At 39.1% G+C, this 12,366-nt stretch overlaps 1 protein-coding gene and 1 pseudogene across 11 annotated transcripts in view; one reads left to right on the top strand and one right to left on the bottom strand.

Annotated features, from left to right (window-relative positions):
- Positions 1 to 12,366, top strand: part of LOC145535805 (heparan-sulfate 6-O-sulfotransferase 2 pseudogene) — a 107,484-nt pseudogene that overhangs the window by 68,115 nt on the left and 27,003 nt on the right. The window lies entirely within an intron of this gene.
- Positions 1 to 12,366, bottom strand: part of GAB3 (GRB2 associated binding protein 3) — a 57,718-nt gene that overhangs the window by 5,472 nt on the left and 39,880 nt on the right. For 4 of the 10 annotated variants that reach the window (XM_081564135.1, XM_081564139.1, XM_081564137.1 and 1 more), the window contains 3 exons: positions 11,272 to 11,353; positions 9,747 to 9,849; positions 3,831 to 6,616 (listed from right to left, as the gene is read on the bottom strand). In XM_081564135.1, the coding sequence (XP_081420261.1) occupies positions 6,479 to 6,616; positions 9,747 to 9,849; positions 11,272 to 11,353 (323 nt within the window). In that variant the 3' untranslated portion in view covers positions 3,831 to 6,478. Of the gene's footprint in view, positions 1 to 3,830; positions 6,617 to 9,746; positions 9,850 to 11,271; positions 11,354 to 12,366 lie in introns of those variants that run through there. The other 6 variants (XM_081564134.1, XM_081564133.1, XM_081564132.1 and 3 more) reach the window with 3 other exon arrangements.

Consider the following 12,366-nt stretch of genomic DNA (forward strand, 5'->3'; position numbering starts at 1 on the left):
ATCTGGGGGAAACGTATCCTCTTGTGGTTTGATTTTCGATGCTCCTGATAATATAATCAACTGGCCATCCTTTCATCTACTTAAGACTCATTTATTCTTCTCTTGTATGAATTAGCTGTTTAGATTTGGTTTGGTTTTGCTAATCTTTATACTGAAGTGCTTGCATATTTCTGATTTTTCTCAGTACTTCCTCACATACCTAGGAGAGTTTGTTGGTAATGTGTGTTGCTAATAGTCCATCACAGTTTATAGCTGGTTTTTCTTTCTTTTTATGGCATTTTTTAAATGAAGAATTGTTCTTACTTTTAATGTAATATATCAACATTTTTCTGAGTAGCTTGCTATTTTATTTTATTTAAAGAATTTTTCCTATGGTGAGGTCATAGTTTGTCTTCCCACACTTTCTCCTAAGTTACTAAGTTTTGTCCTGGGCTCCCCTGGTGGCTCCTTTATGTTTAAGTAATAACCTAGCCTGACCTAACTGTAACATATGCTGGTGAAATAAGGATACAATTAATTCTCTTCTCTTTTGTGTGTACCCCATCTGGGAACTAGCCTTTCTCAGTAGTGCAGCCTCTATTCATATACCACTTCCATCTGGATGCTCATCTGTATCCTTCATTGTCTCTTTTTAAAATAAACTAGTAACTTCCCTGAGTTCGGTGAGCTGCCTAGCAAAGTAGTCAAACCAAAAGAGGAGGATGTGGGAACCTCCAATTTGTAGCCTGTCAGGCAGAAGCACAGAGAACAACCTGGGCTTCTGACTGGCATCTGAAGTTGAAGGGGGTAAGGGGGTGGGCAGTCTTGTTAAGACTGAACCCATAACCTGTGGAATCTGATGCTGTCTCTGGGTAGAAAGTGTCAGAATTGAGTTGAATTCTCAGACACCTTGCTGGTGTCTGAGAAATGCTTGGTGTTAGTGTGAACCCATTCCAATCAACACTCACACGTTGGAATTGGCTCCAGAAACCCAAAAGAGTGGACTTTGCAGCTGGTTTCTTTCATTCAGCATATTGTTTTCAAGGTTCATCCTTGTCATTTCATGGATCTGATTGCGTTGTATGGCTGCTCATGTAACATTGCACCGTGTATCCATGCTACATTTTATTTACCCATGCATCATTTGGTGAACATTTGTGTTGCTTTCATTTTTTGGCTGTTATGGAAAATGCTGCTATGAACGTTCATGTACAAGATGTGGTTGGACTTACTGTTGATTAGGATTTTTTAACCTGCATGAATGACTGAGGTTAGTATATAATTTTCTATTCATGTCAGTGCTATTTGTTTTGGTATCAAGTTATTTTAGTTTTATAAATAAACTGTCTACTTATTTGTGACAGTTTAATTTAGACAGGATAATATGTCTTCTTTTTGCCATTCCTGAAGCAGTTTATATAAGATTGCAATGATCTCTTCCTTTTTATAGAAAGTGTCTGTAAAGTTTTGGGGGGCTTATGACCTTTTGTAGTCAAAATTTCCCTACATATTCAGTTTCTCTAATGGTTGTATAACCATTTGTGTTTTCTATTTCTACTTGAGTCAGTTTGGAATAATATTTTTCTGAGACTTTGCCTATTTTCACTAAAGTTTTCATAGTCACTACTTTGAAGTTGTTCTTAATATTCTCACATCTTTATCTCTGATGTATTTGCACCTATTACATCCTTTGCATTTTTAATATGTTTATATCCATTGCTTTTTCTTGATTGATTATGCTCAATTTTAATCTTTTAAAAGAACAAATCAGGTCTATGCTGATTCTCTCTAATTTTGTTCATTTCTGTTCTCACTGTTATTCATTTTCCTTTAATGGGGTTTATTTATTTATTTTATTATTATGAAAATTTTCTAATAATCATTCAAACTGAAGAAAATATGTTATGAACACCCATATTCCTGCCATCAACATCTACCATTAACATTTGATGCAATAAACTGCTTGTGAGATTTTGGACTGAGGATTGTGAGAAACTGCCATTATGCCTTTCCATATTGATTCTCTATTTTTTCCCTATCATCTCCTTCTGCAACTCTGGCTGTTTTGGTCTCTTTAACCTGACTTATTAGTGAATTCACAACTATATTCCAGTTCACTAAACTACTATTTGGGTTCAGCCTGTTTACCTTCACCCATTGAACTTCTAATTTCTTCCTTATTTTTATGTCTAGCAGTTCGAAATGGTCTTTTTTAATCCACCTGGTCATTTTAAAATAGTATCTTGTTACTCAGTCCAACTTGCAACCCTTCATCTTATTTTTTAAGTATATAAAACTTATTTTATACTTAAGATCTAATATTTTCAATAATGACTTACTTCTAGACTTGATTTTATTGTTTGTAGTTCCCATTGATTCTCAGGGTTTGCAATTTCTCAGTATTTTTATCTGAAGAGATAACTTTTCTTTTCTTGGCAGTTGACTTTTGGATTTAAAGAATACATTTAGGGGGACTTCCCTGGTGGATCAGTGGCTAAGACTCTGTGCTCCCAATGCAGGAGAGGCATGGGTTCAATCCACGGTCAAGGAATGTGATCCCACATGTCACATCTAGGAGTTTGTACACAGCCAACTAAAGATCATGTATGTTGCAACTAAGACCCAGTACAGCTAAATAAATAGAAATAAATATTTTAAAATATATTCTCTACTATTTTAAGATTATCTTATATGGTGGTGATGTGTACCTTGGTAATTTCATGGTACCTTGCCTACTGAAGTGCTTCAAATTTTTACAAAGTAGAACAAATTGCTAGTAGTTCCACTTCTAGCAATGTTAGGTTAAATAATTTTGACGACCTTTCTGAAGAGAACAGCGTTTCTTTCTTTTTTTTCCATTTTTGGTAGACTTTGACAAAATTTTCTAAAATTTTTATAGGAATAGAAAGGACATAAAATAACCAAAGAAGTCTTGAGGAGGATAAACAAAGCAGGAGGACTTCCTTTCCTAGATATTGAGACCTGTCAAGCTACCATAACTAGCAAAGTGTGGTATTGCCCCATGATAGACACGTACCAATAAAACAAAATCAGGAGTCCATAAAAAAAATGCACATATGGATAACTGACTTATGGCAAAGAAGGCACTGCACAATGGTTGTAAATGATAGTAATTTTAAATAATCTAACTTATTAAATTAGATAAACATGGGGGAGAAATAAAACTCGACTTTTACCTCAAATCACACACAAAAGTTAATTCCTGGTAAATGTGACCTAAATGTGAAAGGGAAAACTATAAAACTTCTAGCAAATATCCAAAATTCACCCAAGATAACATAACCCATGTCAATGGTCCTCCAATTATTACAGAAATTGAATTCACCCAGATGGTTTCACTTGTGAATTATAAAAAAAAAAGTTAAAGAATAAATAATACTAATTCTATTCAATCTGTTCCAGAATGTAGAACACTTCCAGAGGAGCCCAGCATTACCTTGATAACATAATCAGACAAATCAACATCTAACATCATCTGCTGCTGCTGCTGCTAAGTTGCTTCAGTCATGTCCAACTCTGTGCGACCCCATAGACGGCAGCCCACCAGGCTCCCCCGTCCCCGGGATTCTCCAGGCAAGAACACTGGAGTGGGTTGCCATTTCCTTCTCCAATGCATGAAAGTGAAAAGTGAAAGTGAAGTCGCTCAGTCATGTCTGACCCTTAGCAACCCCATGGACTGCAGCCTACCTGGCTCCTCTGTCCATGGGAGTTTGCAGGCAAGAGTACTTGAGTGGGTTGCCATTTCCTTCTCCGTCTAACATGATCATAGACACAAAATCCTCAACAAAATGTTAGTGGATCAAATCCAGCAATACATAAAAATAACAATATACCATGACCAAATAAGTTTTATTCAGTGAATAACAGGATGGTTCAATAAAAATAAATCAGTCTAATCTACACTATAACAGTCTAAAGAAGAAAACTAAATGATCAGACAAATGAATGTGGAAAAGCATAAAATTTAACATCCATTCATGTTAAAAAAAAAAAAAAAAACTATCAGCAAACTAGGAAATTTTGTTGTTTAGTTGCTAAGTCGTGTCCAGCTCTTTGCAACCCCTTAGGCTGTAGCCTGCCAGGCTTCTCTGTCCATGGTATTTCCCAGGCAAGAATACTGGAGTGGGTTGCCATTTCCTTCTCCAGGAGATCTTCCAGACCCAGGGATATAACCCACTTTTCCTGCATTCTAGGCAGATTCTTTGCCATCTGAGCTGCTAGGAAAGCCCTTAAAACTAGGAATAGAAGAGAGCTTACTTAATGTGATAAAGAATGTCTGTAAAATAGCTTCAGCCAACATCAGATTTAATAGTGAAAGATTGAGTGCTTTCCCCCTAAGATGGAAACAAAGTGATTCGTCTCACGACATCTATTCAGCATTGCACTTAAGTGTTAGCCTGGCGGTAAGGCAAGCAAAAGAATGTAAGAACACACAGATTGGAAAGAAAGAAATAAAGCACTGTATTCACAGATGAGATGATCACGTACATTGGAAGCCCCAAGGAATCTTAAGAAAATTCAAAATGCCTATAATTAATAAGTGAATTTAGCAAGGTTGCAGGATGCAACACTAACACACACACAAAAAGTCAATTATATTTTTATATACCACCAGTGGAAGGTTAAATTACGAAAATGCCATCTAAGACTTTCTTGGTAGTACAGTGGACAAGAATCCACCTTCCAATGCAGGAGACACAGGTTCAATCCCTGATCCTGGAAGATTCCACATGTCACAGGGCAACTAAAGCCCGTGTGCCACAACTACTGAGCCTGTGCTCTAGAGACCATAAGCCACAACTACTGAGCCCATGTATTGCAACTACTGAGCCCATGCACCTAGAGCTTGTGCTCCAGAACAAGAGAAGCCACTGGAGTAAGCAGACCACACACTGCAACTGGAGCAGCAACAAAGGCCCAGCCCAGCCAAAAATAAATAAATAAATTTAAAAACTCAGAAAAGCCATTTACGATAGCTCTAAAAATAAAACACTTAGGTAAAGGTATAACAAAATGCACAAAAGATCTATATGTTATAAATCACAAAATTCTGAGGAAAAAAATAAGACATCTGAATAAACAGAGAGATGTATTACATTCAAACTGAAAGATTCAGCATAGTAAAGATATTGATTATCCTCAAATTTATTCATAGATTCAGCACAATTTCAGTCAAAAATCTCATCAGGATATTTTTGTAGGTAAAGAAAAGCTCATTCAAAATTTTATATATGGATAGACAAAGGAAGTAAAATAACAAAATTAAAAACAAGAATGAGGTTGGAGGAAATATACTTCCCATTAGCAAACTGAATTCAACAATACATTACAAAGACCATACATCATGATTAAGTGGGATTTATCCCAGGAACACAAGGATGGTTCTATATCTCATATACCACATTAACTGAGGAATAAAAACTATATGATCATCTTGATAGATGCAGAAAAAGCATTTGACAAAATTCAACACTAATTTATGATACAAACTCTTAACAAAGTGAGTAGAGAATGAATATATCTCAACATAATAAAATCCATGAATAACAAGCCTGTAGCTAACATTATACTCAACACTGAAATTATGAAAACATTTCCACTAAGATCAGAAACAAGAAAAGGATGTTTACTGTTGTCACTTTTACTCAACATAGTATTGGAAGTCCTAGTCACAGCAATCAGACAACAAATACATAAACAAAATACATTAAAACTGGAAAGGAAACAGTAAAACTGTCACTGTTTGAAGATGACATAATAGTATATATAGAAAATCTTAAACATAATACCAAAAAAACACTAGAACTCATCAATGAATTCAGTCAAGCTGCAAGATACAAAATTAACAAACAGATCTGTTGCATTTCTATACACTAACAAGAGACTATCTTAAAAGAAATTAAGAAAACAATGCCATTTACCATTTTATCAAAAATAATAAGATATCTAGGAATAAATCTAATTAAAGAAATTAAAAAACCTGTACTCAGAAAACTATAAGACCCTGATGAAAGAAATTGAAGATGAGACAAACAGATGGAAAGATATCCTGTGCTCATGGATTGGAAGAATTAATATTGTAAAAATGTCCACACTCCTCAAGGCATTCAATATATTCAATGCAATCCCTATCAAAATACCAACAGCATTTTTCACAGAACTAGAACAAAAATACTAAACTCTGTATGGAACCATAAAGGACCCAGAATACACAAAAAAATCTTGAGAAAGAGAAACAAGAACAAAGCTGGAAGAATCACATTCCCTGATTTCAAACTATAATACAGAGTTATAATAATCAATGCAGCAAGGTACTGGCACAAAAACAGACACATAAATCAATGGAACAGAATAAAGAGAAATAAACCTATACTTATATTGTCAATTAATCTATGAAAAAGGAGGCAAGAATATACTATGGGGGAAAAACAGCTTCTTCAATAAACGGTGTTGTGAAAACAGGACAGTTCCATTCGCTTCAGCCGCTGTGTCGTGTCCCACTCTCTGCGACCCCACGGACTGCAGCGCGCCAGGCTTCCCTGTCCATCACCAACTCCCAGAGCTTGCTCAAACACATGTCCATCAAGTCAGTGATGTCATCCAACGATCTGGGCAGCTACATGCAAAAGAATCAAACTGGAATATTTTCTCACACCATATACAAAAATGAAACCAAAATGGATGAAAGACAAATGTAAGATCTGAAACCATAAAACTCCCAGAAGAAAACACACAGACTAACTCGTTGACATGGGTCTTAAAATATTTTTTGGTTATGTTTCCTCAGGCAATGGAAACAAACAAATACACACACACACACACAAAGGAACCACATCAAACTTAAAAGCTTTTGCACAGCAAAGGAAACTATGAATAAAACAAAGAGGCAGCCTACTGAAAGGGAGAAGATATTTTCATATGATACATCTAAGAAGAGGTTCATATCCAAAATATACAAATAACACATACAACTCAGGATCAAAAAAAACCAACAAAACAAAAACCAAATAACCTGATTAAAAAATAGAGGACACAAATAGACATTTTTTCCAAAGACACACAGGTTTCTAACAGGCAGATGAAATGATGCTCATCCTCACTAATCATCAAGGAAATGCAAATCAAAACCACAATAAAACATCACTTCACACATGTTAGAATGAAAGTGAAAGTCGCTCAGTCATGTCCGACTCTTTGCGACCCCATGGAATTCTCCAGGCCAGAATACTGGAATGGGCAGCCTTTCCCTTCTCCAGGGGATCTTCCTGCCCCAGGAATCCAACCAGAGTCTCCTGCATTGCAGGTGGATTCTTTACCAACTGAGCTATCAGGGAAGCCCTGATAGAATGGCTATGTTACAATGTCAGAATGACTAACATGTTAGAATGGCTGTCATCAAAAAGAACACAAACAACAAATGTGGGTGAGGGTGTGAAGAAAAGAGAACCCTTGTACACTGTTAGTGGGAATGTAAATTAGTACATCCACTGTGGAAAACAATATAGAGGTTCCTCAACAATTAAAAATATGATTAACCAATTTCACTTCTGAGTATTTGCCCCCAACTCAAAAACACTAATTCAAAAAGATATATACAGCCCCATGTTCATTGCAGCACTATTTACAATAGCCAAGATATGGAAGCAACTTCAGTGTCCATCAATAAATGAATGGATAAAGATGTGAGATATATATATATATATATATATATACACACACACATGCACACATATAAAGAGGTGAGATATATATATATATATATATATATATATACATACACATGCACACACTTATACATGCACAATGGAATATTACCCAGCAAAAGAAGAAATGCTGCCATTATGACACCATGGGTGGATCTAAAGGGCATTATGCTCAGAGAAATAAGTCAGACAGAGAAAGACAAATACCATATGATCATACTTAGATGTGAAATCAAAAAATAAATGCAAACAGATTCATAGACCCAGAGGAGAAATGGGTGGTTGCCAGAAGGAAGGCAGATGGAGGGTAGCTGGAATAGGTAAAGGAGATTTAAAGGTATACACCTCCATTATATAGTATGTAATCCATGGGAATGTAATCTACAGCACAAGGAACAGGATCAATAATATTGTAGTAACTTATAGAGGTCCATATGGTTACTAGACTTATCACGGTGATCACTTCATTCATATATGCAAATGTCAGTCATTATGTAGTACATCCGATACTAATATAATGTTGTGCATCAACTATATTTTATTAGAAAATAAAGTCACTAAAGAAGAATACAGGACTTTTATAAAACAAAACTTCTTTTTCAGACCCTAGCCTAAATTGTTACAGTCAGGTAAGAACTTGTCTTCAAAGAGAAGAAATTATGCAGATGATTATCTACAAATTCAAAACTGAATTATATTAGTTCAGTCTATGAAATGGGTTGTTTTGTGGAACAAGTGAAATATTGTAAATCAATGGCATTTGAAAATATTGTATTACTGCAGTTAAAACACACAGTTGAATCAGATGGGATAGTCTTTAAACACATTTCTGTGATGAGTTCCTCAGAGCTACCTTCCTTCAGCCAGCTTTCTGGGCTCTTAAGCTACTCAGTCATATTGCCTAGTAACGCACAGAGACAGTCATCAACCAATGATTATAAACAGGCAAGAAACCAATCCTGAATGATGTTGTTAATGAAACACTGGGCTTTCTTACAACCTGAAAGATCAGAAATAACTGCTAGTGTCTGGAATGACTCGGCATTTGCTTCTGTGAGGTTATAGATTCACTTCCTTTTTCTGTTCTCTGGAGACAAAGCACAGCTGGTCAGTATCTTTTATAAGAGTGTTTTCTTCTAGAAGTTTCCCAAGGGCCATTACTAAGTGTGAAAAATATTGGAAATGCCACAGCAGACTGGGTATGAGTCACTTTCCACCTGCATATGATTAAGGGGACTCACAGCACAGTCCATTAAATAGAGGCAAAATGCAGCACTTGATTGCTGCTTCACTGGACATGACTGTTTTGAGAACTTTAAATGCCGGTTACTGTCATGTATAGGAAGGCAGAGTTGTATGCTCAAAAGCACATAGTCACAGTGCCTTGAAAATTGTCTACATTTCACAGTTCAAATAGAAATTCTCTCAAGAGTTCCCTCAATTTTAAACTCACAGAATGGTGAGAGTTCTGGCTAAGGGGCCTGATACTTGCCAGAGGTACTAAAAGGCCCTCTTTGTCCTCAGTAACCACTGGCAATAGAATCCAAGGAAAGAGAATGGAAGGGAAACAGGGCAAGAACGAGATACCAGGACTCTAGAACCATAGATGGTTAATCAGAGGATAGACATGCTGGGTCTCTGTGCACCCAGGTTTACAGAAAGGCTCCACAAGAAATCTCCAGAAACTAATACCCACCCATGAGCTGGGACATGTGGCCACCCTCCCAACAGGACTCTAAGTGATGCATCTTTGGTAAAGGTGCAGAGGCAGTCAGAGCAGGGCTACGGGGGTGTTTGGTGGAAGGGAGCATCCTGTGTCAGAGTTTTCCCAGCTAAATGGTACAAGGAGCTGAATGCTGCAGGAAAGAAAACCAACTTCATGTCAATTTGTTCCCAGTCTGGAAAACATGGTAACCGGGCATTACAATTAAGTGACTGTTTTAAGATTTCATGGCACTTTATGAACAATACGTTTCCTTTACAGCGAACCCATAAGAATATAGACCAGGGTGAATAAGAAAAATGTGAAAAATAGAGGATTACCATTTGGATGTAGCCTTTTCCCTCTTCTCTGGAAACAGAATTGGCAAAAAATCTTGCAGAATTAATACCATTTCTTTCTGGAGATAGAAAGCTGGTTCGATTGCTAGGAACAAAAATATAGATGAGGTCAAAGCAATGTCTTACAGCTGGTCTGAAAGCCAGCCAAGAACTGACATGGCCCCTGTGGGGTTTCACCCTCCCCTTCCAGATGCAGCTTCCTTCCGGTCAAAGCAGTTCCTGAAGTGACAGAGACTACCTCGCAACTCCTGTCCTACTCTGGGGCAGATGGCTCCCACTTCTCAAAGGTTATTCTTTTTCCAGGCCCTCCATGTGCCACAGTTCATGAGCTTTCTAGAAAGACACCAAGGCATCATATCACTGACAGAAAAACAAAACAGAAATGCTCCTTTGAGGCTCTCATTTCATTCCTCTGAGAAGATGAGACCAAGACCACAAATCCACTTTCATCCTACTCCCAAGTCAGAAGCACAAGCTGAGGCTCTGCATTCCTGTCTGGAATGTGGCCCATTACAGAGTCATCGTGTGCTGTGGTATTTAGGGTGAACCAGCAGTAATCTGCCTGCAATGTGGGAGGCCTGGGTTCAATCCTTGAGTCGGGAAGATCCCCTGGAGGAGGGCACAGAACCCATTTCAGTATTTTTGCCTAGAGAATCTCATGGACAGAGGAGCCTGATGGGCCACTGTTGCAAAGAGTTGGACATGACTGAGTGATTAAAACAGCAGTAAAGAACCCGCCTGCAATGAAGGAGCTGCAAGAGACATGGCTTCCATCCCTGGGTTGGGAAGATCCTCTGGAGAAGGAAATGGCAATGCAGTCCAGTATTCTTGCCTGGAGAATCCCATAGACAGAGGAACCGGGTGGGCTACAGTCCCATGGGGTTGCAAAGAGTTGGACATGACTGAGTGACTAAACCAGCAAGAAACTACCAGGCCCAACTCAGGACTCTGAAACTCCAACTTCTACAAGGTGAGAAGAGACAGTGCAGACACATTTGGGGGTTCGTTTACCGAGAGAACTCCCTTCACAAAGTTGAGCTTCTGGAAGCCATTTCAGCAGTGCCAGCCCTGCTCAGCAGGCCAGAGCTGCATCCACTGTAGCTGGGACAAAACAATTCCCTCTCCCAACAAATGTGAATTGGGAGGTTGAAAAAGAACCTCTCTCTACTGGTACTAGAACTGTAGCAGGTAAATACGGATCTACAGGATGGCTACTTTAGGCTGTGAGGATTGTGCAACAGAAAAAAAGAGTTCTTGAAAGAAAGAGGAAGGAGCAAATGTGAAGAGAGAAGCACATATGAGAGACAGTTCCCAGCAGCACTCTCGTTCTTGATTCCATTGCACTGGGAGATTCAGTTACCATCATTCCTTGGTGACGTACAAAACACTTCCGGTTCAGGATAATAAATCTCATTTCTCCCTTTTCTTAAGCTCTCTTTCGCCACAGAGGCCTGACTAAGGCTGAGAGGGCGCCAGATGAGGCCCCTGGGAGCAATCAAAAACTCACCAAGGCGCAGTGTGGGTCCTGGTTAGACACGTGTGTTCCCGGATCGTGGAGAGGTTTTTCAGGTCCAGGGTGGGTGGCCGTGCTACAAGATAACACAGAACATCCAACGTAAGTTCTCAGGGGTTCAAGGCCAGAATCTACAGACTGTAAAACTATGACAATTCCAGTTACTGAGCACATCAAGCCCACATTTACTCACAAGCAGCGCTAATGATGAGTGCCCATTTTGCTGTCTTACTGTTTCCTGCCTCAGCAGAAGCAGAGGGAACAAGTACTGAGCTGATGGTCACATCATCAGCTGGAGTTACATCCCATCACTACACATATACTGAGAACTCATCGTAAGTCAGGCCTGGTTCTGGGTGTCGGATGAAGGTCTCTGATCTCATGCCATCCTGTCGCCTGTCTCATCCTTGACCTCTCTCATCACAGGCAGAGGTGGTCACCCAAGTTCTAATCACACACCCCCCCCGTCCAGGCCACTGTCTACTTGGTGGTCTTCTGTGTAGAACAATCTTCCCCATCTCTCTGCCTGGTTATAGTCATCTTCAGATCTCAGCTCATCATCCCCTGCTCAGGAAGGCTTTCATGGGCTCTCACGAGTTCATGTGCTTACTGTTCATGGCACCCACCTGTCTGTGATGACCCAACGTTCCTGAGTTGGGTCTAGACTGACTGCACTCGGGGAGGACAGGGTTTTTTCCTGGTTTGTTCACTGCAGTAGCCTTTGCATTTAAAGAAGCACCTGGTGCCTGACCTTCCCTCCACCTCAGCAACCCACCTTGCGGAGTTGGTCATGCACATATTCCCCTGTCACTGCCTTGACCAGCTTGTTTTTTCTAGCTCTTTCCTCCACACCAGTAGATAGTGTTTAACTCCTTCCATATTACCAGTGGCATTCCTGCTGTTCAGCCAGCCATGCAGCCATGTGTGTCAGAATCACCCCCTCCTGGCCCAGGTGTTCACCTTCCCAGCCGCCCAGTGAATCCCCAACCCTGTGTCCGTCCAAAATCTCTGCACCTTCCTCCATCACCAGGTCTTTCAGACTGGTGATGTCCAAAATGGTAGCCACTAGCCACATGTGACTCTTGAAAT

The sequence above is a fragment of the Giraffa tippelskirchi genome, chromosome X, assembly GCF_054371585.1.
Source record: "Giraffa tippelskirchi isolate mGirTip1 chromosome X, T2T-mGirTip1v1.2.pri, whole genome shotgun sequence".
Taxonomy (NCBI): domain Eukaryota; kingdom Metazoa; phylum Chordata; class Mammalia; order Artiodactyla; family Giraffidae; genus Giraffa; species Giraffa tippelskirchi.